General features: G+C 41.1%; 1 protein-coding gene and 1 long non-coding RNA gene across 4 annotated transcripts in view; one reads left to right on the top strand and one right to left on the bottom strand.

Moving 5' to 3' along the window:
- The first annotated feature begins 837 nt into the window (after positions 1 to 837).
- On the top strand, positions 838 to 12,928 carry PTHLH (parathyroid hormone like hormone). 3 transcript variants are annotated; one of them, XM_082635641.1, is made up of 4 exons: positions 838 to 1,053; positions 1,554 to 1,676; positions 7,656 to 8,078; positions 12,559 to 12,928. In XM_082635641.1, the coding sequence occupies exons 2-4, from the start codon at positions 1,576 to 1,578 to the stop codon at positions 12,566 to 12,568; spliced, it is 534 nt and encodes a 177-aa protein (XP_082491767.1). In that variant the 5' UTR covers positions 838 to 1,053; positions 1,554 to 1,575; the 3' UTR covers positions 12,569 to 12,928. The 3 variants fall into 3 exon arrangements, with proteins under 3 accessions (XP_082491767.1, XP_082491768.1, XP_082491769.1); XM_082635642.1 differs by having other exon boundaries at positions 838 to 1,037; XM_082635643.1 differs by having other exon boundaries at positions 838 to 992.
- The window catches only part of LOC309812130, a 50,252-nt gene continuing 34,728 nt past the window's right edge, over positions 11,358 to 26,881 (bottom strand). The window contains exons 2-4 of the long non-coding RNA XR_014295291.1: positions 12,521 to 12,608; positions 12,314 to 12,411; positions 11,358 to 11,704 (exon numbers count right to left, since the gene is read on the bottom strand). This is a non-coding gene — a long non-coding RNA (uncharacterized lncRNA). The remainder of the gene's footprint in view (positions 11,705 to 12,313; positions 12,412 to 12,520; positions 12,609 to 26,881) is intronic.

Genomic DNA, 26,881 nt, shown 5'->3' on the forward strand with positions numbered 1-26,881 from the left:
CCCCTCTGCAATTCAAAAGGGGGTCTCCATCCTGTGCGCGGGCTTTCTTGGACAGGTTCCAGATGTCCTCAGCTGTTCTGAGACAGCAAGAAATGCCATCTCGACCTGAAGTCTGAAACCGTTTTTACTCTTCTGTGCGAAGGATTCCCCCCTGCCTAGTCAACACTCCCCACTCAGCCTGTCCCAGGAAAGGGCCAGGGAGGAGGGTTCCCATCACGCTCCCGGAGCTCCCAAAGCGGGCTTAAGGCTCCTAAAAGGCACTGGCCAAAGGCCCGCGACCTCCCCGCCGAGGATGCCGGGCGCCCGGGCTCTCCGCCTCGGCTCCTCGGCCTCCTCCTTGCCGACCGCCCCCGGCGGCCTGGGCGCCCGCGGGGCTCGAGTCCCGCGGGGCTCGGCTGCAGCTGCGCGACGGGGGTCGTGGCTGCTCCGGGCGGTCCGCACGCCCTCGGGACCTCGGCTCGCAGATCCGCGGAGCGGTCCGGGGCCGGAGGGACCCGGCGGGAACGTGTGGATCCGCCCACGTCCCCGGCCCCGGGCTGGCGCGGCGGGGCCCGCGCTCCGGCGTGGGGCTCGGGGGAGCTCCGGGCAGCGCTGGGGGCCGCGGGGAAGGAGGGGGGCTCCCCGTGGCCGGCGGGACGTTCCCGGCTCGGGGCTCCCCTCCGGTCGCTCCGGCCGCCCGTCGCCTCCCCCGCCCCCCGCGCGCCCGCGCCCTTGCTCGCCCCGCGCGCGTTCCTAGGGCGCCACCTCTTTGCGACTCGCTCACTTCTCCGGCAGGTTTGCCTGCGAGCGTGTGAACATTCCTCTGCTCGGCTTTCAACTCTCCTCCAACCTGCGCCACCCGGCCAGCATGCCTCCCCGGTCGTGAAGCGGGGCCGCTGCTGCCCCGCCGCTCGCTCAGGCCGCCGCCGCCCCTCCGCGCCGCTGTTAACCCGCCCTCGCCGCCACCTGGCCCTCCTGATCGACGACACACGCACTTGAAACTGGTTCCCAGGGTGTGTGGAATCAACTTTCCGGAAGCAACCAGCCCACCAGAGGAGGTAGACAGACAGCTAGGTATATATATGTGGGTCTCGCTGCAAGTGGCTCTGGAACAAGACGGCCTAGTTCGCAAAGAAGCAGACCTCGGAAGGGAAAACTTTCTCTTTTTTTTTAAGAAGGGGTTAGCCCTGCTTCCCGAACCCAAGATACTGCCGGCCAGATTAATTAGACATTGCTATGGGAGACGTGTAAACACGCTACTCATCATAGATATATATATAAACCCATTTCATTTTGGTTATTATTTCGGAGAAGGCGCCTCTGATTTTTCCTTTTTTTTTTTCTTCCTCTTTTTGGTCCCTTTTTGCCTGTGTGGTTTGGAAAAAGCACAGTAGTTTGTTCCTAAATAAGTAAGTGCCGAGAGGCTCCAGAGAAAGTTTTTTTCTTGCTCTTTTCAAGTTGGGAGATGCCCTTGAAGAGGCTATTTGAGAGCAGGCTGAAGGGGCGCAGCGGGGTAGGGCGGGGAGATGGAGATGCCGGACTGACACTTCGGGCCCCTTTCCTCTCCGTTGCAGGTCCCCAGAGAGAGAGGATACGATGCTGTGGAGGCTGGTTCAGCAGTGGAGCGTCGCGGTGTTCCTGCTGAGCTACTCGGTGCCCTCCTGCGGGCGCTCGGTGGAGGAGCTCGGCCGCCGACTGTAAGTGCCCGGTCCTCCCCAGGGCGCCGGGTGAGGGCTGGGGAGTCCAGGGGGAGAGGCCACCAGGCTGGGGCGCTGCCCAGGGCTCGCCGCGGTCACTGATGCTCCTCGCCCAGGTTAGAGAGCGGAGAGATCCGCTACCTGCCCGGGGCTGAGCCCGGCTCCTCAAACCCGGCGGGAGAACTGGTTGAACTTCAAGGGGAAACAGGCAAGAGACAAGTTTTTTGTGTTTCCATGAGAGGGAGCGTTTTACAGAATCTCCTCTAGGCAAGATCTCCTTTAGTGAAAAAAAAAGGGGGTTACTTTCAGGACCTGGGAAGATATTGAAACTGTGAAGATTGCAAGAGATTTAGATATCTAACTCGGAGGAAGCTGAGGGATCCAGGAGACATATGTCTGTGTACACTTGTATACGTACACACTGCATGTGGGTGGCAGGTTTTGTGTGAAAAGCAAAAACTTTACATCAATTTTATTATGAATGACATTATTTTAAGCATATAAAATGGACCACATTACATAATGTAGGCATATTATATAATGAAGTAGTAACAACTTTGCAATGGCACAACTCCAACATTGGTATTGATACCGTTCAAGAACGCTAGAGTGCTTGATTCCAAAATGAATATTAGGTGTGGAAACTTTTTTTCCCCCTTGGAATTATTGCTAACAGCTCTTTAATCTGGAGTCAAATATTTGCACTGTAGACTGGAAACTTGTATCTTGGCATTTTCATTTGGTGATTCTTTAAGGATAATTTTGACTTTAAAATAGTCATACCTCAAAGCACACCAGAGAATTAACACCATGTTTTGTGACTGAAAAGTTGGAAGAGTGGGCAAGTACACTAGCTTAATAATCCGTTGGACCTAGCAGTTCATTAATGTGTGTAAGACCATCTTTGGGTGATCTTTAAGCTGCACTCTCGGTGTTCAGGATGGGAAAACCATAAAGTTTGAGAACTGAGACAAGTTTGCCTCTGATGAAGGAATTACGGAGAACTTTTACACTAACAATAAAAATAGCAATATCTAATGCTTACAATCAAGTTCCTGGTGCTTCCATGCAAATTCCCAAGGGTGTACAAAGAGGCAACTTTTTATATGTGCCCTTGGTCTATTATTATTAAAGCAGAAAATCCTTAAATGAAATTACTTTAGACATGTCTGAACCTTGGCACCAAAATGAAAATCTATTATGAATCTCCTAAGGCAAGTCGTGTAGAACGTTGTGCTGAAGATAAAGCTGCATTGTATTCTTCAAATCAACATTTTGCTGATGTATTTCTGGAAATTGTATTGGCTTTTTGCTCATTTTGAAATTTGTATTTAATTCAGTTATGTAAAATCCATATATAAATATAGATGAAGACTAAATTTTTAAAAGCACACTTAAATGCTGTATTTATTTGGTCAAAAAATACTGTCTTGGAACAGAGCCAATTTTTTTCTTTAAAGTTGCTTAAGAAATACCTGCTTTCTCTTTTGAGAAACAGTAAATGGGCCATGATTAAATCTACAGTTATGACATAAAAATAGTGCTAAGTTAGTCCTAAAGGCTATTTTTAACTCTTTCCTTGTTGCACCTTGCAAAAGACACATCAGAAACCATTTAGCATCCAGAGACTGTTATAGTTTTGTTTGTGGGTGAAATACAATATTGCAGTTAAACACTCACACTCAGCAGATGGTTATAAAACTACCACAAAACATTCTTATAGTTAATGGCTAATAGATCATCACATTACAGCCATGGTTTTTCATGGAGGCTGAAATCATCAGCAGATTAAAAGGTTTCATCAAATTATTGCAACCAAATGGAGTTTAAAAAAACAAGTCATTATTTTTGCATTATTACCAAGTAACAGTAAATTTTGTGTGCTAGACAAAGCATTAGTCTACTATTACGACAAATCAACCTAGTTTCTTGAAAGAAATTTTAACATATAATCAAATCATATTACTCCCCGATTACTTTTCACACCAAGTATTAGGGAAACTGCTTTAGATGTTTTCTAGCTAAGGGCTAACTTTTAAGGGAGAGGAAACTACTACAACAGTAACACTTCCCAGGCCATGGCAATGTAGGTTGTGAACCTTCTGGACCTGTGAGTCCAAAAGGACTTTACTTAATGAGTCTAGAGCGTAAGTTGGAGACCTGTGGACATTCTTGTCCAGATGTATGTGGCTTTCGGCAGGTGGCGGTCTTTGTGTTTAACTTAGAAAGCCCCAGCAGATTCAGAAACCTAAAACATCATTGACTGATTTGCTTGGGAGCCAGACTGGGTCTATTCCACTTAGTGAAAAGCATAACTTTCGACTGAGTCATTTGGGTTGGAAGGGACTTCTGGTGAGTCATCTTAACTCTAACACCCTAACCCTGACTCTTCCATGTACCACAGAACTTTTCTTCTCAAACCCACATGCCTTCCTTAGGTGCCTAGCATCAGCACGAGCATGCCATCTCTTCCTGTGCTGAAAACGGAATTCCCATCTCTCCAGCTATTCCCTTTGCTCCATGAGAGCTCCTTAGAAATTTAATCTTCTTCCCTGAAAACTCCCTTGAGAGTGATTTTTTTTAAGGCAGAAGAGCTGTATTTTGACTGAATTCAGAGTTATCTGTGTTAAGCATGTCCTCCACATTTTTGCATCTTTTAATAATAATCAAAGGAGACCATGAACATAGCATACTTGTTTTTCCATGTTGGGTATGTAATAAATGTCATATGAACCATTGTGCTATGCAATGCTTACAGACATATAGAGTAACAGACTGTTACTGAGGCCATATTTACAACTTAAGTACTTCAGAATTATCTAAAGTGAAAGCCTCCCGAATTGGAACATGCTGCCCACCCCCCGTGTACATCTAGTTTGTACATGTTAGTCACTTACCCTTGTCTCAGTTAATGTCTTATTTGGAAAGTAAATAGAACACTCCATGGACCTTATTTCTTGTTGACAATAAAGACACTATTATATCCCTGATCCTCTAATGTAGTTGCTCAATCGGAAATTCATTCTTCACAATATTTTAAATGCAGACATCTTTGAGCTAGTAAGTAAATTACGTAACAGCATTTCCGATTTAACATTTGAGAAAGTCTGTGTTTTCTAATATATTAATAATTACCCCTAAAAGGCAGAAAGAATCTTTGTACCCCATGAAAGATGTACTATTTTAATCTGGACAAAGTTGTGCCATATTGTAGGCTTTTTATAAAACAGAGGATAGAGTGATCTCTCCATTTCCCATGAGAACCATCCTGGGAAAGAGCAGTGCCTGAGTTAGGAAGGCACCATGACTCACAGTTGACAGGCTAGCCAGGATGACAGGCATATATGCCAGTCAGAGGAGGCATGAGCAATGGTGGCTTGATTAGAACAGACTAACTGTTAAAAGTTTTGACCCCGAGTTAAGCTACAATAGGCTGTATTATACATTTGGAGAACAATACAGATGCGTGGCTATCTGCCAGGAATTGAGAAAATAATAAAAGCTCCAAATAGTATAATTGATCACGCCTAAGATCTTCCTTCTTTAATGTGACATTTTGCTAAAAGATACTTATTAAACTGCAATACTTATAATACTTGCAAGTATATCAGTCCTATTCTTTAAAAATGTTATTAGACAATATAAATCTGTTGTAGCAAAGCCTCCAATTTGTAGGTTATTAAAAGTTTCCAGGATACTAACTACTGCCACAGAGTAAGTGAATTTTAATCTAGTCACATGTGGCACCTTCAAAAAGGAAGAGAGACTCCTTCATGCCTCATTTAAACCAGGCTCCTGTTAAATTCCTTTCCATTAAGTCATGTCTTTTTTGCACAACCTTCATGGCTTAAAGTCAGTACACACGCTAAAATGCTGAAAGGAAGCTGGTATCTGGCTATAAGGTCCGGAGAAATAATGACTGTGTTTTCATGCCTTACCCTTCTGGGACTCACAATATAACCAGACAATCTCTCATTCCCCCAGTGATAATCCAGACTAGGAATCCTGGTTCGTTATTCTGGTGAGGAAAATGTACTTCTTGGGACAAGCTTGGTCTTCAAGGAAACTGATAAATTGCTGTCCATTTGCCCCTTGCCATGGTGCCTACCACAGGCTCTTTATGCCCTTCCTTTCTTGTTTCCTCAACATACACTTCAGCTTCGGCAAGAGAAAGGGTTGAGGAAGTCAAAAAACAATCTTGGTTTTAGAATCAAAAACTTCGTCTTTGGAGCCTGGTTCTGCCTGTTCTCATCATGTGAGCAAGTGTGAGGCCTTTAATCTCTCTGAACCTCACTTTCCACATCTGTAAAATGAGGAGAGTGCTATTTATTATTGTCATATTTCTCTGAGGAGTTAAAGTTGTATTAATGAAAGTAATAAGAGACCAGATAACTCTATCGTAGTGTCAGGAGAATGACAATACGTGGGATGCAGCCCTGTGAAATACCTTCAGATACTTTTTTTTTTTTTTTTTTTAATTTTTGGCTGCATCATTGGGTCTTCGTTGCTGCGCATGGGCTTTCTCTAGTTGCGGCGAGCGGGGGCTACTCTTCATTGCAATGCGTGGGCTTTTCATTGTGGTGGCTTCTCTTGTTGCGGAGCACGGGCTCTAGGCACGCAGGCTCAGTAGTTGTGGCTTGCGGGCTCTAGAGCGCAGGCTCAGTAGTTGTGGCACACAGGCTTAATTGCTCTGCAGCATGTGGGATCTTCCCGGACCAGGGCTCGAACCCATGTCCCCTGCATTGGCAGGCGGATTCTTAACCACTGCACCACCAGGGAAGGCCCCTTCAGATACTTTTGAAAATGAGCCACTTTGGGGGGTTGTTTCAGTGGTACAAATTGGAGTTAGGTGCAGCATAGTTGTAGCAGACATAATATGACTGATTCATGTATGCAATTCCTAAATGTGGCTAATAAATCCACACAGAATAATACAAGAATGCATGAATGGACATTTAAGCAGGAGTCGGGGTGTTATCTAAAAGAATTGATAGAGAATTCGTTTATTCTTTTTCACTATATTTTCATTAGAGTGTTGTTTAAATAGGAAAATCATATTTGTTTCTAGAGATATTTTTAAGACAAAGAACAAATAGAAAAGTGAATTTCTCAGTTGAGTACTAAGGATATTACCCTCTGAAATTCTAAATTAAAAAAAAAAAGACGCACAGATGAAATAGAATGATCTCACTTAATTTAAACACTCAAAATCATTTTAAAGAGACCACCCACTACTTTACAGAAAATGATGCATGCTCTCTCTGACAACTGGCCTTCAAATATAGGTTCTTGGTAGCCCATAGTCTAGTATCAATCACGTTCAAATTCAGTGTGTTAGGTGGTTTCCTAGACAGGCTTCACAGCTCACTTCATCCTTCAGTCTTTGTTTGCTTTTACTAGTAGAGCTTGCTCTTCTTTGAGATTCAGTAGTAGTAGTATTTTCTCAAGTGGGGAGCAGTATGTGTGCATGCACGCCTGCTCATGCTCAAGTGTGCCTGGGGCGAGTACTCAGGTGAAATCAGCCACCTTTTTGTTTCCCAGACTAGGACACCTGGATTTATTTCCCCAACACAACTCTGAATAATGTGGGGAAAAAAAGCCCAGTGGTTTCTGTCCATTTCTTTGAATAACTGAATCATAATATTTTAAATTGAGAAGACAGCATAGAAATCTCAGAATCGGATCCTTTCCTTTTAAACAGATGGGGCCCCTGAGGCCCAGTAACGTTCATGTTCTCACCAAGGTCACGGACCTAGGGAGCCGCATAGCTGAGGCTGGAGCTGGAGCCTCCTAACGGCCGGCTCTTCCCTTCCGCTCTCGCCCTTCCTTGCTCAGTTGGCTTGCAGCTCTCCCAGCTTAGTTTGTATCCTGTATTGGATCAACTAGACAATTTAAAGGGCTTTCCTCAAGTCTTTGTGGTCTCTGCCGTCTACTAAAATGTCATTGTTTCCTTCCCCTCCTGTTCTTTTTCCCTTAAAGCAAAAGAGCTGTGTCTGAACACCAGCTTCTCCATGACAAGGGGAAGTCCATCCAAGATTTACGGCGACGATTCTTCCTTCACCATCTGATCGCGGAAATCCACACAGCTGAAATCAGAGCTACCTCGGAGGTGTCCCCCAACTCCAAGCCTGTTCCCAACACCAAGAACCACCCCGTCCGATTTGGGTCTGAGGATGAGGGCAGATACTTGACTCAGGAAACCAACAAGGTGGAGACGTACAAAGAGCAGCCACTGAAGACACCCGGCAAGAAAAAGAAAAGCAAGCCTGGAAAACGCAAGGAGCAGGAAAAGAAGAAGCGGCGAACTCGATCTGCCTGGCTGAACTCGGGTGTGGCTGGGTGTTGGCTGGAAGGGGACCACCTGTCTGACATCTCCGCGACATCGCTGGAGCTCAGTTCACGGTAACCGGCTCCTGGAGCCCCAGCCCCTCCTCCGTGCCCCCAGGTGGGGTGTGGAGCCTCTATTCTGCTTTGGCTTGCACAGACCTAGAATCTCCTCCCTATCTGTCCCTCCATCAATGGCTCCACAATTTAAAAGCTTACAAAACCAAGATGGCTCAGGATACGGCCTGCCTTAAAGCAGTGTGCTCCTAGCCCTTCAACACCCACGGGGGTTTAATCACCCTGCTTCTTTCTCCACCAACAAATCCCGACACCAATCCTTTAGTGCTGTACTAACCCCTTTCATTTTTTCACTCAAGCTTTAGAAGCTACTGCACCTTCACCATTTGTTAGAGAAACGTATTGATTTCCCCCACTCACACCACGTCAAACTTTATGATGGTTTTTTCTTTCTTTCTTTCTTTCTTTTTTACTCCAAGGGAGAATGCAGAAGGCTTTGATATGAACTACAAACACTACAGAAAAATATCTTACCATAAACAGTTCTCAGCCGTCCTCCACATTTTTAAATTTAAATTTAATTAAAAATTAAATATATTCTCATTTAATTAAATTTAAAATTTTAAACACAGACTTTACATTTATTTAATTAAATTTAACTCTGGTTTCTACCAGTTCATGAAACAAAAATCATGATTTCTGAAAATTTTTAAGTATAGACTTCGTTATAAGATATAAGTTTTTCTCATGTATCTATTTGTCCAGAGCAAGTTGAACTACTTCCTCTAGGGTATTATAGTAGGAATAATAAAACCACATCTATGTGGCTTGTTTATTCTTAGCTCACAGATGCTCGTATGCACAGACTTTGGAGCCAAAACCCTTAGGTTCAAGTCTTGGGTCTAAACTTATTAAAGCTCATAACATTGGGCAAGTTCCTTTCTAAGGTCTTTCTAAGACTAACTCCCCTCTTTGGTGAAATAAAGATAGTACTTGTGCCAACCTCACTGGGTCAGGTGAAGATTAAGTGAGATTACATGGAATTATTATTTGGGTGCTTTTAGATTTCGTTCTGGTTGTACCATCCATCTATCTATCTATCTATCTACCTATGTGTGTTTCTGTGAGGCAAAAACGGGGCAAGTATTAATCTCATTTTATAAAATAGAAAACGAAGGCCTTCCACAGTTAAGGCAACTGAGCAGACCTGGGAACTGGGATAGGTGGTCCTCAGAGCTGCCTTTATTTCATTTCCTGACGCTTAGGCCAGCGCCGTGTTAGTGCTGCTCTTTACCCCTGCATTTCCGCTGATAGGATCTTTTTTGGTTTTTACTTTTCAGTACAGCCCTTCTGTGGGGTTTGAAAGAAAGAGGAAAACAACACAAGAATGCATCATATGCAGTAATGATCTCATTATTTAAAGAGTCCCCTGTTACTTCTCCAATCCTTTCCCCTGACTGGTAGAGATAGGATGACAGAGTGATGTTTCAAAGGGGATTTTGAACCTTTTTACCATCACATCTATCTTCGAGTTACGCTGACAAAGCCCATCATTAAATAGCATATAAATAATAGTTATACTGGTTAAGTAGTACAGCTTCAGTAATCAATGGGCAGTGGCACTAGAGGAATCTTTAGCATAGTGAATTATCTATTCTGCAGATATCTAATGGATCTATAAGGGGTAACAAACCCCATAAATCTTGGTGTAATGCACATATTCAGTGTATTTTAAGATATGATCCTAATTGTACATATTTATAACTAATGCAAGGGTTTTACTTTATTGCCAGAACCTATTTTTATCCATTATATATATATATATATATATATATATAATATATATGTTATAAAAACAGAAGTAGAGATACTTTTTAATGAATTCTATTCATTTAAAATTTTCAATGCTCTTAAATATCTGGAGAATTGAAAACCAGCCCTCGTCAATTCTTATCCCAAACGTGTCTCTAAGTTAAAGCAGATTTAGTAACCGTATGCTAACACACATATATGGAATCTTAAAAAACGGTACTGAAGAACCTAGGGGCGAGACAGGAATAAAGACGCAGACGTAGAGAATGGACTTGAGGACACAAGGGGGAAGGGGAAGCTGGGACGAAGTGAGAGAGTAGCACTGACATATATACACTACCAAATGTAAAATAGATAGCTAGCGGGGAGCAGCCACATAGCACAGGGAGATCAGCTGGGTGCTTTGTGACCACCTAGAGGGGTGGGATAGGGAGGGTGGGAGGGAGGCTCAGGCAGGAGGGGATGTGGGGATACATGTATACATATAGCTGATTCCCTTTGTTGTACAGCAGAAACTAACACAACATTGTAAAGCAATTACAATCCAATAAAGATATTTTAAAAAATAGATTTAGTAAAAATTAGGCAGTACCCTAATCAAATCCAGACCTAGGACTGAAAGAAGTAGAATACTTCTGCTTCTCCTTTCTGTTCCCTGGTTCTGAGGGATGTTCATGGAAAGCACTGTTCATTTGGCAGCCAGATGTTGGCATTCTCCCAATACAATGCAATAGAGGTGTAGAGAAGAGTGGGGAAATTCAGGAGTGTACTGATGAGAACATATGGGGTCATGCAAATTTTGTAATCCAACTAGGATCTTTTCAGAATTACTATTTTAAAGATTTGTAAGCAACCAACCTTTTATTAATGTCCTCTCTTTAATCTCTTTGCATTATTATACTATGATTTAAGAGGGCTGATGATATAGCAAGCACGGACTTTATTATACTATATAATAGTGGTGGTATTTCTTAAAAGAAACTATTGTGCTAACACTGTCTGGATCCTCTCACGTGAACCATTCAGTGGAAAATACATAGCTTTAAATTTTGGAAATTACATTTTGGAATTTTTGATGTTACAAATGAGATGTCCAGTTACAGTAGAACTCATTTAATTGAGACCATATAATTTGGCAAACACTGATTTAGAAATAATATAAAAGCTTTTCAGTACTCAGAAGAGCTAGAGGTCTAAAGTGTTGTCATACTCATATGTGTAATAAACATATACATATACTTTTAGGTCATGGTATATATTTTACCTGACTGTTCCACTACATGCCTTTGTTAAAGGGAAATCAGAAGGAAAGATAACAAGCAAACTGGCTGGGCAGGGTGAAACTTAATCAAAAGATCTTTTCCTTGGTCCTTTAATTTATTTCCTTTTTCTTTCCTTCTGAGGAAATAATTGTTCGAGACTATTCATTCCCTCCCTGCTTGTGTTACTCTTAAACTCAATTCACTAAATACCATTTAGTACCAAGACATTTAAAAATCAGTACAGTAAGCAAATTATTGAGTTTGACAGTTGCCTTTTGGACTTTATTCATAGCATCCATCCATATCCACCTACCATTTAAAATTTTAATCGTAAACTATTTTTCTTCTGTGTAACTAGGAGCTATTTTATCATTCCAAACAAGACTCTTGGTGAAGAGGTCAATTCCTTAAGACATTAAAACACCCTAAATGCTAAACTTGCTTTTCATTCTTCAAGCTGCACATAAAATTCCTAAATTGTCAAAAGAGTTTGCTTCTTGGTAGGTCTCACAATCATGCAGGTCTGCCATGTAAAACTCTGGCTGTTAATGCAGTGACACAGCCAATCAGATTCCATTCCGTAGTTGTTTCCTTGACACCAATATGTATTCCCTGAAATAGACCACACAGAGAGAAGAGAAAAGGAGAGAGGAAAGCAGAGAAAAAGTCACTAGCTCATCTTAAAATACTGTCATTCCAGTGTTTAGAAGGGTTTGAAAAGGTGTCAGTCCCAAGTGGTAACTTATTTTGGGTAATAAAACAAACACAGTGATATGAAATATTGTTATTTTATACTTTAAAATTAATTGATTCTTATTCTCTAATTTAAAATGGGCTTTCCCAATCTCTAATGCAAGATTCAGTCAAAAAACTAGCAGCAATTCTATCTTAGTTTTGGCTTCAAAAACTAAAATCCAATGATAGTTTTATTCATTAGTGTTTAAGGACAGCTAAGGAAGGACAGATAGCATCAAATCATCAACCAAACATACTTTGTTTAATTACACATCCTTCTAACCTTTACCCCAAATCACACACTCTACCCTCACAACAGCCCATTATCTTAGTGAGAGATTGGCCAAATGAGAACCTGAACAGAATAAGCAACCTTTGCATCACCTCTGTTGGGCATCACTGGGGAATAAACTTCTAAGCAAGGTGTATTTAATGATGTATTGCACAACCTGGCCTTATTTCTGAATTCTCAAATTTGTCCCTTACCCATTTTCCTTTCTGCTGTACATTGACCATTTGATCAGATTAAAGACCGGGCCTGTAGCAGAGGTTCTAGAAAGTCAGGTGGATCCCACAATCACCTTCTGTAAAAGATATTTACAAGCAGTCCCCTGAATCTCTTTCTATTGTGATTCTATGTTCCTTAATTTACATCCTTTATTTTATGTCTCTTCATTTGTAAAGAGAATTAACCTGTTTTCTCCTCTTCTTTCCCTTCTTTCTCTTTACAGGAGGCATTGAAATTTTCAGCAGAGACGTTCAGAAGACATATTGCAGGATTCTGTAATAATGAACATATGGAAAGTATTAGAAATATTTATTGTCTGTAAATACTGTAAATGCATTGGAATAAAACTGTCTCCCCCATTGCTCTATGAAACTGCACATTGGTCATTGTGAATATTTTTTTTTTGCCAAGGCTAATCCAATTATTATTATCACATTTACCATAATTTATTTTGTCAACTGATGTATTTATTTTGTAAATGTGTCTTGGTGCTGCTGAATTTCTATATTTTTTGTAACATAATGCACTTTAGATATACATATCAAGTATGTTGATAAATGACACAATAAAGTGTCTCTATATTGTGGTTGATTTTAATGAATGCCTAAATAATTATCCAAACTGATTTTCCTCTGCGCATGTAAAAATAGCAGTATTTTAAATTTGTAAAGAATGTCTAATAAAATATAATCTAAATTACACCATGACTCAGAAGGTGAATTTTATGTGTACATAGATATATCCTTTAAGATTTCTAGTAGAAGAAACATGATGTAATTTTTAACTGTATTTGAATATGGTCTTAAGTTTAATATGTTTATATTGGTACAAATTCCAACATTTTCACATTACTTTAAAACCACTTAAAATGTATTTTTGTCTGATATTTAAGTTCAATTCAGCAGAATGGCTGAATTATCTAGACATCATTTTATGAAGTACATCCAATTCAAGGTGAAGAGTGGAGAGGGCAGAAAAAAAAGCAGAGAAAAGTCAGGAGAAAAAAAATTAAAGAAACTTAGTCCAGGGCTTCCCTGGTGGCGCAGTGGTTGAGAGTCGGGGACGCGGGTTCGTGCCCTGGTCCCGGAGGATCCCACATGCCGTGGAGCGGCTGGGCCCGTGAGCCATGGCCGCTGAGCCTGCGCGTCCGGAGCCTGTGCTCCGCAACGGGAGAGGCCACAACAGTGAGAGGCCCGCGTACCGCAAAAAAAAAAAAAAAAAAAAAAAAAAGATTCTATCATACATTTAGCAAAACATGGCCACATGCAAAGCTCCTCCTAAGGACTCAATCAAACGATTCAGAGGAGGTGTTAAATACTGGTAGCTACGAAGATTCCAAAGGCTGAAGGTATTACTTCACTGAATTATATTATCATGTGTCCTGGGTCAACTCCTTAAGAGAAGTACTGTTACTTCCAAGTTGCCAGTGTTACTTCCCTAATTATTTTGTGAACTTATTGAGGGCAGGAACCTTGTCTTAGTCAATGTATATCATCCAACACTAGATAACAGCATTAGTACATAGCAGGTGCTCAAGAAATGTTCATTGAACAGAACTTAAAAGTTCTTTCAGTTTCTGGATGAATGAACTGAAAAGCAGAGTTAAGCAAAAAGTCTGCTGGATGTAGGAGATGGATCAGAGTTTTGAGTATTTCAGACTCCCGTGTCATGCCATTCTCTTATTCCAATAACAAGAAGCCCAGAGAATGACTAACTGCTCCAAGTTATCAACCTTTCACCAGAGTGACCTTTGTTTTTCAGCTTCTGGTTTACTAGGAACTTTTCCAGCCCTGAAAGTACAAGAAGCAAGGGTTTGTGCTGAGTATACAGCAACCTCCCAGAGGAAGTGAGGAGAATTTAAAATATCAGGTTACCATCCTATGAATATACTGCACAGACGTTACCCATAAGGTCCAGTTGTGCACAAAGAGGCACACTGCTATTTTGTCAGAAGATTAATAGACACAGTTCCCAACCAGAGCTACCCAACATCAGGATGAGAACATTCACATCTCTGTGCAAGTTCCTGATACGTTCACATTTACAAGTACAAAGCACAAGGGGTATGTTTTCAAACTGTATTTTAATTAAACTTCAAAACATCTTCCAGAGAATTTCCTTACATTTCCCTCCAAGCTGGAAGACATTTACAAATGACAAAATGTGTCACCCCTGAAAACATGGATTGTTTTAATGGTGACCCCTACTCCTTGCCAAGTCTACTTTGCTTTGGGGCCTGAAAAGCAAAATCACACATCCATCTTCCACTTGAGCTCACTGGCTTGTCACCGAAGAACTGCTGGCAGATAATCCATGTTCTACAAAATGAAATCAAAACAATTACAAACTGCGCCATGTTGGATTTAGTAATTCTATATTCACATTACTCTTTCTTTCACTCATCATGAGTTTTAGTAGAACGCTTGAGTCAATGTAGAACACAAACAACACATTGAAGTGTTGTATCATGGCTATCTAGAAGTGAAAGAAACTAGAAAACAGGCATGTTGTCTTAAGGAGAATTTTTTCTCTTCAGATGACAGAGTGAGAGATTCTTAATTCCGCAAGAACTAGAAATTTTATTCCATAACAACATTTTATGACATTATAACAACTAGTATGTCATAAAGAATGAGTTAGCCTAACACATTGCCTAATATAATAGAGCTAATACTTGTTTTCCACTAGCTTATTATGCCCAGCTTGCACTAACCTAATTTACACTCTAATCTTTCCAAGCATCTCATGAGGTAGAGGTTTGTTGTCTCCATTTCACAGGTGATGGAGTTTTGCCTGAGACGGATTAGACAACTTGCCCAAGAACAAGCAGAGGTCACAGGGCAGAGAAGGGACTCAAAGCCAGGGACATCTGATCCTGAGTCTGGACTCTGTGCGCCATTGCTACAGCGTTGCAGTAAAGCTTGGTCAGAACAAGCATCTTTGAGACAAAACTATTTTGGTCTTGCTTTCAGCAAGTTCAGTGAGATCATAGGTTTGAGATGATCCTATTTTCCTCCACTATCTACTGTCTGGGAGGGCACCCCTTACCAGCCTCTCGCCTGCTTTCCTCCTTGGCATCTTCTAAGGCTGACTACAGCCTTCTATTTCACAAAGCTCATAAAGCACACTCTCTCTCTCTCTCTCTCTCTCTCTCTCACACACACACACACACACACACACACACACACACACACACGCAAGAAGCCCAGGTGTTTGCACAGTCCCATGAATGTGCAGCTGTTGCTTTAAAAGGAAGGTGGCAGAGGAGGCCAGGGAGCACTGGCTGGCAGGCGGTGTGTAAACTATACAGAGAGCCACTTTCTGTAAGAAGGCTAAAACATATTTAAAATGGGACCACCTCAGAGATGAAATCTTCCCCCTCCTGTTACCGCTCAACCTGCTCCAAAACTCCAATATTCAGTTTTTCCAAGTGTCCCTCCCCCTCCCCCGGAGTTTGATGATTTTCTGTGTGAACACTTGGCACATTGCAGAGCAGCTGCATTTAGGAGTCACAAACGATCGCCCAATCGCCGCAGTTAATTCTTTGCCCAGCTAGCAGATGCACGTGCCCAGCCTGCGTGCCCGGCAGTTCACTGCCCACACGGGGAGACAATGAGTGAGCCAGCATCCTTTCTTTCCAAAGGGTTTTCCTCTCTGGGTTGGCTTTTGGCTACTTATTTATTTCTTTTTAAATTACCTGGAAAAGAGGAAAGAAAACGTTTCCATCGAGATCACCTTGGTTTAAGGAAGAAGGATGCCGTTGGTCGCGGGAGGGCGCTGCGAGGGAACAGAGCGAGGCGTGATTCGGGTTTCAGCTTCTTTCTGTTGGAAATCAGCCTGGGGATGACGGTGAAGACCGCACACCAGCTCCTGGAGGTGCTTGCTGGCTTGACTTGGGTTCGAACACCCAGCCTCTTGAGTGTTTTTGTTTTGTTTTGTTTGCGGTACGCGGGCCTCTCACTGTTGTGGCCTCTCCCGTTGCGGAGCACAGGCTCTGGACGCGCAGGCTCAGCGGCCATGGCTCACGGGCCCAGCCGCTCCGCGGCATGTGGGATCTTCCCGGACCGGGTCACGAACCCGTGCCCCCTGCATCGGCAGGCGGACTCTCAACCACTGCGCCACCAGTCAGGCCCTCACCCCAGCCTCTTGAAATCTCCCCACATTTCCCTCCGAGAGTCTGAAATTCCCTACCTTTCTTAGTCAGATTTATCCTTCTACTTTTATAGCTCTCGATCTAATTGTGAAGAATCCTGCCCTAATCAGAGCCGTCTTTCTCTTTTACACTAAGTGAATCTTCTAAAGAGATACAACTAAATACATGTTTTATTCCCAGAGGGACACACAAGTCTTAGGGTAATGGCTACACATACTTTATTAATTCACCGGTTGGGGGGTAAAAAACATATTTTTACTTTTTACTGTGCTGGACTATTAGACCGTGTCCCTCCAATTGGCTATAGCTCTCATGACACAACTCCTCGTCCCACATTTTCCAAGAATCACATAGATTCATGTGCCTGAGTGATGACAATGACAGCTACTCTGTGAACCTAAAGGCAGAGTCAATTCTGTCCTTTCCTGCAGATAACTAGTTTTCTGGTGGATTCTGTCCTGATATCACCTGCTCCTATGATGTCACGATCAAGAGGCAGTTAGCTTGAAAAGTCAATGTCAAAACAGACTGTGTGAAACTGATTTGATTGTTGGGTCTGCAGTTCATATACTACTTGGCCTTTCTGGATGCCATGCTGAATCTGCAATTGCTTATTTTATCTTTTCTTATACCAAATATGTTTTTAGCCCTTATTTCCTATTGCGTTCAAGCTTTTCTTTGAGGGTTGGCCTAGCAGCAGCCTATTGCCTAGTAAATACATATCTTTTTAGTTGGGAGTGACTGGGTCCCCTGGAAACATCTTCTTCATCAGGGTTGGAAGTTGCACTTCCTTGTATTCAACACAAACTGTAGCTTAATACAAATCCTGGACAGTTTCAATCATCTTTTACTGTAGTTATAATGGTGACAATAATAATAATCCCTTATGACCGTTTAGTGTTTCTGTAGTCAACCACCACAGAAATAACATCTACAGAGAACCAAATCAACCTTGAGTAATCTATAATAAAAATTCAAAGTTTGAGTGTTTTAAGTACATGCAATGTATTTTATAGTAATAAAATGATAGGGCTTTTCTGATAGGTGAGAAGTAAGAGCTCGAGAATGGTTCTAGGGTGCTTTTCTATTGTTCCAGAAGAAGTCCACTCAGCAGATGCGCTCTTCAACATTCATTCCACACACTTAATAAACATTTCTCATGAGTTAGGCCCAGAGGACATAGAGACAACTGAGGCACAGTCCCTGTTTCAAGGACCCAATAGATTACCTACTGCAGTTGAACTCTGCTAAGCTTTCTACTGGTACCACCTGGAATTAGGAGGAGAAATATTTCTGCTTCAAATACTGCATCCCTTGTTTAGTGAACACATGTTGTTTGTCTTCCCAGGGAAGGGAAAATATTTGTGCTTCCAGTTGAAAACTATGCAACTAGATTCTAGGCAAAACCTCTCTGGGTTATCAGATTCCGATTCTGTGGGAGTTGTTTTATAATTCTCTGAATTGTAAGTGACCAGTAGCAAGACAAAATAATTCTTGTCTATAATTTTGTCCTGTAGAGGTTCAATTAACTTCTTCCCAACACCCCCAGCCTTGGAAAAAATAGTTCTGCCTCCATTGGCACATTCATTTCAATCTTTTTTGAATGTGTTATAATCTGTCTTGCCCTCTCATTGATTAGTGTGTAGAATAAACCTGTAGCACATGTTCATTTACATATCTACACCAGACTTTTTTTTTCCTTTTTTTAAAATTATCTTGTAACAACAGTATCTTCCACTTGAGGGATCCACCCTTTCTCCATTCCATGTGTTTTGGAGGACTGGAGGGTTAACACAACCTTCTAGTCGGCGGAGTGAGCAAATGACCCAAACTTTGTCAAACAGAGAACTCCATTATCCCTGATTGGTTTAGGGATGGGCACATGATCAAAAATAGCCAATCAGAGTTCTCCTGAACTTTTCTGCCGTGCATTATGGGAATTATGTTCTTACTTCTTTTGCATTCTTGGGTTGTAAGAAAAATGTCTACATTTTTTTGTGTGTTCGTCTTCCCCAGATGCATAAAAGAAGCTGTCCAGTACAGGAGGGAAAGAATCCAACTTACAAAGAAAATCAGAGACAAGAAATGAAAAAAGACAACGCTGACACCATGGTTTGTGCCCTGGATCCACCCATTCCTAAAGTTTTTAGTTATATGGCAAGGGGCTGTGGAGTGGGGGAGAGGAGAAGCAATCTCCTTTTTCTTTTTCTTTTTTCTTTTTTTTTTAATCTTCTTTTTCTTAAACTAGTTTTGTTAGGTTCTGTCACATAGATCTAAAGGGTTCTGAAAAACAAGCCTGACTTCTAACTTGCCCGATTTTCTCCTCTTTTCCAACAGCCTTATATCTACTGCAGAGAATGTCTTTGAGCAGCTAAGCTACAATAACAGATCATTTTAAGACCACAGAGGTAACTGAGATAAAGAAGGAGTAACACACTACTCACTTATATTAAGACAGGCTTAAAGCAGTAGGCAGGCTTTTCTAGGGTTTCTTGTTGCCACATAATTTCCAAAGCTGCAATAACTTCCTCTGGTACCGGAGCCCTGAGTTATAGTTCTTTTTTTTTTTCTCATCCGAGACCACCAACATGTTCAAGCACTGTCCACCTCTCTTCCCCAACCCAACAATATGGGGTACCTGTAGTAGCCTGGGTTCTCCAGAGGAACAGAACCAATAGGAGAGAGGGGGAGAAAGAGAGAGAGGGAGAGAGAGATTGATTTACTACTATAAGAAACAGGCTCATGTAATTATGGAGGCTAAGTTCAAGATCTACAGTCAGCAGTCTAGGGACGCAAGAGAACTGATGGTATAGTTCCAGTTTAAGATCAAAGACCTAAGAACCAGAAGAGCCAATGGTGTAAGTTCTGGTCCAAGTCCAAAGGAATGAGAAGACCAATATCCCAGGTTAAAAACAGGCAGAGAAAAAGAATTCTTATCAGCCTTTTATTCTATTCAGTACTTCAACAGGTTGGATAAGGCCCACCCACACAGGAAGAGCAATCTGCTTTACCCAGTCTACTGACTCAAATGTTAATCTCATCCAGAAACACTCTCACAGTCACACTCAGAAATCATGTTGAACAGTATATGGACACCTCAGAGCCCAGCTGCATCGACACAGATAAGTATCCACCACAGTGGCCCACTCTCCTGCTAGAGCACACTGCAGAACAGAATCAAGACCAAGAAAATGAGCCAACAAGGAGTACCTCTTAAAATCAATAAATATTTAAAATATTTTTATAGAGGGGAAGCCATATGCTATGTGAGGGAAGAGTAGAGAGGGGAAAACTCTTGAGGTAGCCAGCAATTACCCTCTCTTCTATTGCCCGTCAACAGTTCCCCTATAACATCAGATTTGCACTTCCCAGTTTAGCAAAAGGAAAGCTTTGAGGATAACCAGCCTCAGCCTTCTTAGAATGCAATTTAGTGATTCATTGTTGTTATTTAAGCATGCCTCTTGGGTGCCTCACTGACCCCACTCCAAGATGCTAATCAAAATAGTCCTTCAATGACAATCATAGTCCCCCAAGTTTTGGAAACACAACTTGCTCCATTCTGTACACATTCAGTGATGTTTTAACACCCTGCACAGCTATACACCCCTTCAGTCTAGCTCTGGCTCTCTGTACTTTTCCTACAGACATTCTTTTTACACTGTATTTTAATTGCCCAGCTACTTCTCTATATCCTGGTAGACTGTAAATTCCATGATGACTGTATCTTTTGTTCCATCACTAGTGTATGGAATAGCTTGGCCAATGGTAGGTACTCAGTAAGAATTTGTTGAACAGGTATGAATACGTTACCTCTACATGAGGATCTTATCTACCTTACCTCTTTTATTGTATATTTGTCAGAGCAGTGCCTGAAACACAGAAATATATGTGTGTGTATTATAGTTTATTATATTATTATTATTATTACTATTATTATTCCTCTTGACTTTCTCCCAGGAAGTCTGTGACAAAACACCCTCCTGATTATGGGCGCTTACCTTATGACTTGGGTTCTATAAACTGACTTGCCCACCCACATCAGCATAATCATTTGTTTACTCACCATTCAACAAATATTGTTTACTTGCTTTCAAATAGAATGTATAATAAATATTTACTGGTACATAAATTATGCTCACAGGGCTACAGTTTCTAAGGTCATTTCTTTTCTCTTTATGTTTTCCTTGTTCATCGTTTTGACCATATCCTCTAGTGAATTGCAGCCTTACCTTGATTTCCTATCACCCTTTAAGTCAAACACAAATTTCTGAGTGTTTCTTTCAAAGGCTTCTACTGGCTTGACCCACCCTCTGACTGTTTTCATCTCCTGCTCTAACCTTGTCTTCACCTTCCAGACTAACTAAATTTATTGTCATGTGGTTCCTTCCACTGGTTCTTCCTCTCCTGGCTGTGAGCCTTTGTTCAATTTTTTCCATATCTATGGAACAACAACCAAACCACAAGTTTCTCCTCTTTAAATCACAACTCAAGGACCAACTGCTCCAAGGAGTTTTTCCCACCCATCTTCCAATCCATCAGCTCATCACTGACCCTGACTTCCACTACAGCATAACCTTGAAATGACTGAATTTATAAGTATGGTGTGGCTGTAGTCCAACTTCTGGCTTTCGTCAATACTAATGGTTTAATCTCAGTATTAATCAATGTTAAATTTGGAAAGAACCAAAAGAAATGTTCAATAGTCATTAAATCAACATTGTAAAATTTAGCATTTTGTGGTGAAGACAGTTAGGTATATTTCATTTGAGTTTAATGAATCTATTCCCTGCCTTGTTCCATGGGATTTGAGATTACAACAACACATGACAAACAATGACAATTAAAATTAAACATCAAGATCAAGGAAAATGTGGATAGAGTAAAATAGCAAGATGACAGAGAAAACTGGAACATAAATAATCAGGCCATAGAGTCCTCCATGGTTAGTAAAGCTGAATTGCCCATTTAGCTCTGATTTTGGCACTCAGATTATTCATCAAGCCCTCTTTTGGTTTTTTTTTTTTACTTAATATTTAAAATTAATCCATCCTCTGAATGACATGAAAATGATCAGGTTACTAGTACTTTTTGGAGTTGATGCTATACTGTTTTCAAAAATGTTTCATGTGAAACGTAGTCCCAAAAGACCTGGCATAAAAAGGGGGTGGGGGGTGTCTGTGTTCAATTCGGGAAGCTTTGAGTCATCCCACAGAAAATAACCTTATTTTAATTTGTAAAAACCCAGTACTTCCCGAACGAATTGGAACCCGATCTCCCAACTTTCTCCCCACATCACACCCCACAGAAGTAGCTTGCAAGTGGCTCCCTTGGGAAAAGGTGGTGTAACAATAGCAAAGAAATCAGGACCAAAACACCTTGAGATGCTTCAATTGTATTTGTAATGTTTTAGTCATTAAGCTGGGTGGTGGGTGTACAGGTCTTCACAATACAATTCTATATACTCTTTGATGTGCTTGATATATTTCCTAATTACAAAAATAAAAACAGAAATAAAAAATTATCCCCCTGATGGACATCTAGCTTCCAGCAGCTTCTCCAAAGCAATGAGCAGGGAAAGGGTGCTGACTTTAACTGTGGAATGGCCTCCACTTCACAGCTCAATTATTCTTTGGAACAATGATAATTATAACAGTAACAATACCAGCAGCAGATCCTTGCAGAGTACTTACTGTGTGTCGGTCATTCTTTTCAGGGCTCTGCTCCTATCAATTCGTTTAACCAACCCTCTGCACCAGCACTATTATTGTTCACATCTTACACATGAGGAAACGGAAGCATAAAGGGATTAAGTAACTTGCTGAAGGGAAGAGGCGGAGCTGGGATGCCGATCACAGCAGCCTGACTCCTGAATCTGTGCTTTGCCAGTGCCCTGTGCTGCATAAGCCCCATTTTACGCAGTGTGGCCAAGGAAGATCTCCCCAGTATGGAGACGTTTGAGCAAAGCCCTGAAGGAAGTAAGAGAGAGAGGCATGAAGATTCCTGGAAGAATAGCACCCCAGGCAGAAGGAACATCAAACCATTGTCTATGAGGCAGGTGTGCTTGGCCAGTTTGAAGAACTCTATAACATATACGACCCCACACAATCAAAGCCCTGTGCATCTCCCCGGACTCCACTTTATGTTCATTTATCCATTATTTTTAGTGTCTTCCACATGGCTTTCATTCTCTCACCTCTAGAATTCTTCTTCTCTAGAACTACTCCTTCTCTCCCTCTCCTCAAGCCCCTACCTTTATCAGACTAACTTTTTTGGGTCTTGCCTTATGTTGCCTCTGCTATTACTTCTTTGGTTCCCTCATAATTGGACTATTTCCCATATATCTCATTTCTCTGTCTTTCCTCCCAATAGCTAACATTTATTAGGTACTCCCCATGGGCCATGATTATGCTAAGATCTTGGCTGGAATCATATCATGTAAATCTCATAACAACCCAAATGCAATGGGTTTTGTTCATGCCTCCATTTTATGGACAAGGAACTGAGGCTTAGAAAGATCAAGCAACTCACCCAAGGTTACTCTGCATAACAGGATCCAGATGATGTCAAAACCCTTGCTCTAAGCCTTCTGCTATATTGCTGATCTAGCACTTATCACACTGTGCTCTAATTGCAAGGTCCCATATCTGTCACCCACCAAGCTCCTTGAGGCAAGAACTATATCATGTTCCTTAATGTTTGGAGTGGTTTCTGCTACATAATAAGCTAAATAAGCATGTGTCAACTTGATGAGTAGGACATAGCCGCTCTCTCCATAAGCAGGGCATCCCTGACTTCAGGAGCACCAAAGCTAGGTCAGAACACTTGGATGAGAGAATTCTGATGTTTAGCAGAGTCATCATCCGGGTGCTCTTTCTTCAGCCAAACCACACCATGTATATTTCAGATTCTGTATTTTTGCCCACTCCATCTCCCCTGCTTGGGTACCTTGACCTCCCATCTCTATTTTTCAATGTCCAGCAGAGACATCTTCTTTTCTGTCCATCAAGCCTATTCTGACCAGCCTGACCCTTGGTCACAGTCTCACCTAGTTCCTGACAGTCCATAACAGTCTCTCCAACAATCCAGCACTTCACCAACATATTACTTTCCAGAACATTCCATAGATGACTTCCTTACTCTACTTCTGACTCTGAGCTGTTCTCTGCATCCCTCTGATTTTTGTGCTTAATTTGTACCATACATATTTTGACTTCTGGTACATCACAGCATCAAAGATTCTTCAGTTGTTCTGTTTCCCCAGTTAAACAACAGGGTGAGCAACAATCAATGCTTTAAGAAACCTTAAATGGCATTTAGAAGACTTATTAAAATAATTTTGAAATTTTAATCAAAAACCATGTTATTCGGGCTTCCCTGGTGGTGCAGTGGTTGAGAGTCTGCCTGCCGATGCAGGGGACGCAGGTTTGTGCCCCGGTCTGGGAAGATCCCACATGCCGCAGAGCAGCTAGGCCCGTGAGCCATGGCCGCTGAGCCTGCACGTCCGGAGCCTGTGCTCTGCAACGGGAGAGGCCACAACAGTGAGAGGCCCACGTACCACAAAAACGAAAAAACAAAAAAAACATTATGAAAATGACTCTACTACCCAAAGCAATCTACAGATTCAATGCAATCCCTATCAAACTACCAATGGCATTTTTCACAGAACTAGAACAAAAAATTTTACAATTTGTATGGAAAAACAAAAGACCCCGAATAGCCAAAGCAATCTTGAGAAAGAAAAATGGATCTGGAGGAACCAGTCTCCCTGACTTTAGACTATACTACAAAGCTACATTAATCTAGACAGTATGGTACTGGCACAAAAACAGAAATATAGACCAATGGAACAGGATAGAAAGCCCAGAGATAAACCTATGCACATATGGTCACCTTATTTTTGATCAAGGAGGCAAGAGTATACAATGGAGAAAAGACAGCCTCTTCAATAAGTGGTGCTGGGAAAACTGGACAGCTACATGTAAAAGAATGAAATTAGAACACACCCTAACACCATATGCAAAAATAAACTCAAAATGGATTAACGACCTAATGTAAGGCCAGACACTATAAAACTCTTAGAGGAAAACATAGGCAGAACACTCCATGACATAAATCACAGCAAGATCCTTCTTGACCCACCTCCTAGAGAAATGGAAATAAAAACAAAAATAAACAAATGGGACCTAATGAAACGCAAAAGCTTTTGCACAGCAAAGGAGACCATAAACAAGATGAAAAGACAACCCTCAGAATGGGAGAAAATAGTTGCAAATGAAGCAACTGACAAAGGATTAATCTCCAAAATGTACAAGCAGCTCACGCAGCTCAATATCAAAAAAACAGACAACCCAATCCAAAAATGGGGAGAAGACCTAAATAGACATTTTTCCAAAGAAGATACACAGATTGCGAACAAACACATGAAAGGATGCTCAACATCACTAATCATTAGAGAAATGTAAATCAAAACTACAATGAGGTATCACCTCTCACTGGTCAGAATGGCCATCATCAAAAAATCTACAAACAATAAATGCTGGAGAGCCCTCTTGCACTGTTGGTGGGAATGTAAATTGATACATCCACTATGGATAACAGTATGGAGTTCCTTAAAAAACTAAAAACAGAACTACCATGCGATCCAGCAATCCCACTACTGGTCATATACCCTGAGAAAACCATAATTCAATAAGAGTCATGTACCACAATGTTCATTGCAGCACTGTTTACAGTAGCCAGGACATGGAAGCAACCTAAGTGTCCATCGACAGATGAATGGATAAAGAAGAAGTGGCACATATATACAATGGAAATTACTCCACCATAAAAAGAAACGAAATTGAGTTATTTGTAGTGAGGTGGATGGACCTAGAGTCTGTCATACAGAGTGAAGTAAGTCAGAAAGAGAAAAACAAATACTATATGCTAACACATATATATGGAATCTGAAAAAAAAAATGGTTCTGAAGAACCTAGGAGCAGGACAGGAATAAAGACGCAGATGTAGAGAATGGATCTGAGGACACGGGGAGGGTGAAGGGTAAGCTGGGGCAAAGTGAGAGAGTGGCATGGACATATATACACTACCAAATATAATATAGATAGCTAGTGGGAAGCAGCCGCATAGCACAGGGAGATCAGCTCCGTGCTTTGTGATCACCTAGAGGGGTGTGATAGGGAGGGTGGGAGGGAGACACAAGAGGGAGGGGATATATGTATAGCTGATTCACTTTGTTATACAGCAGAAACTAACAAACACAACAATGTAAAGCAGTTATACTCCAATAAATATGTTAAAAAATTTTTTTAACCAAAAATGCTTAATTCAAGTGTTATTAAAAAGTACTTAACAAGCACTGAGATACAAGAGTAGTTTTAAATATTTTGGAGTAGGAATAAATTTATGTAGTATTTGAATTATTCTTATATCTTTTAAAGTAAAACTTTACAACATGTCTTACTCTGGGTCAAGTTCATTTTCTCATTTCTATTCTGAGCCCTCTGTACAGGATCAATACCTAAGGAAGAACAGACCCTGATGTCCAAATGTGATCATCATTTCTTCAAAATAAGAACTCCTAAATAAAAGTTACTGGAGGCAGGTATCAATTATTCAACACACACACACACACATGCACGCACACACACACAAACACACACAAAGTTTTTTATAAAATCACGCCACTGATCTGGTGGGAAATATTTGAGAAATGAAGCTTTGATAATTATAGACTTATTTCACGAGTATAGATTATCTTCATTTGTAATAATCGTAGCTAAGATTATTTGAGCATTTCTTATGAACCAGGCACTATAAGTGCCTTGTATGCATTATTTCATTTACTCCTTCAAAACCCTTGAGTCAGTAGGGTTTTTAATCCCATTTTTCAGATAAGCACCGTTGGAGTCATTGGTCCAAGGAACGTGCACCTAGAAAGGTCATAGAATTGGAAGCAGGCAATCTGAGTCCAAAGCCCCTCTCTGTTTTACATAAAAATATGGATTCATTCATAAGTTGAGACATCATTTGGGAATTTACAAAGCAGAGAAGTTTGCTACATAGTATTTACAATTGATAAACAGGAAAAAGGAGAAAAATGCAGATGCATAAGGTAAGATTTTGAAATATTTTACATTAGTTTGATATCTATTTTTTCTTCTGAAAAAAATTAACATTTCCCATTAATTACAAACTAGTTTTTAAATTATGGGATAATATCCTTATTTTATACTGTGTTTACTTAAAAGTTATGAAGTAACAAGAACCACAGATTTTCTTATATTAAAATATTACGTTTTTTGAATCTCAAAATATAACATTTTTGGTCCCTGAGAATTATCTGATCATCTACTTTAAGAAGTTTCTTATTGCAAAGTAACAAATTGGCAAAGA

This window comes from Mesoplodon mirus (assembly GCF_964341445.2).
Source record: "Mesoplodon mirus genome assembly, chromosome: 11".
NCBI classification, from domain to species: Eukaryota; Metazoa; Chordata; class Mammalia; order Artiodactyla; family Ziphiidae; genus Mesoplodon; species Mesoplodon mirus.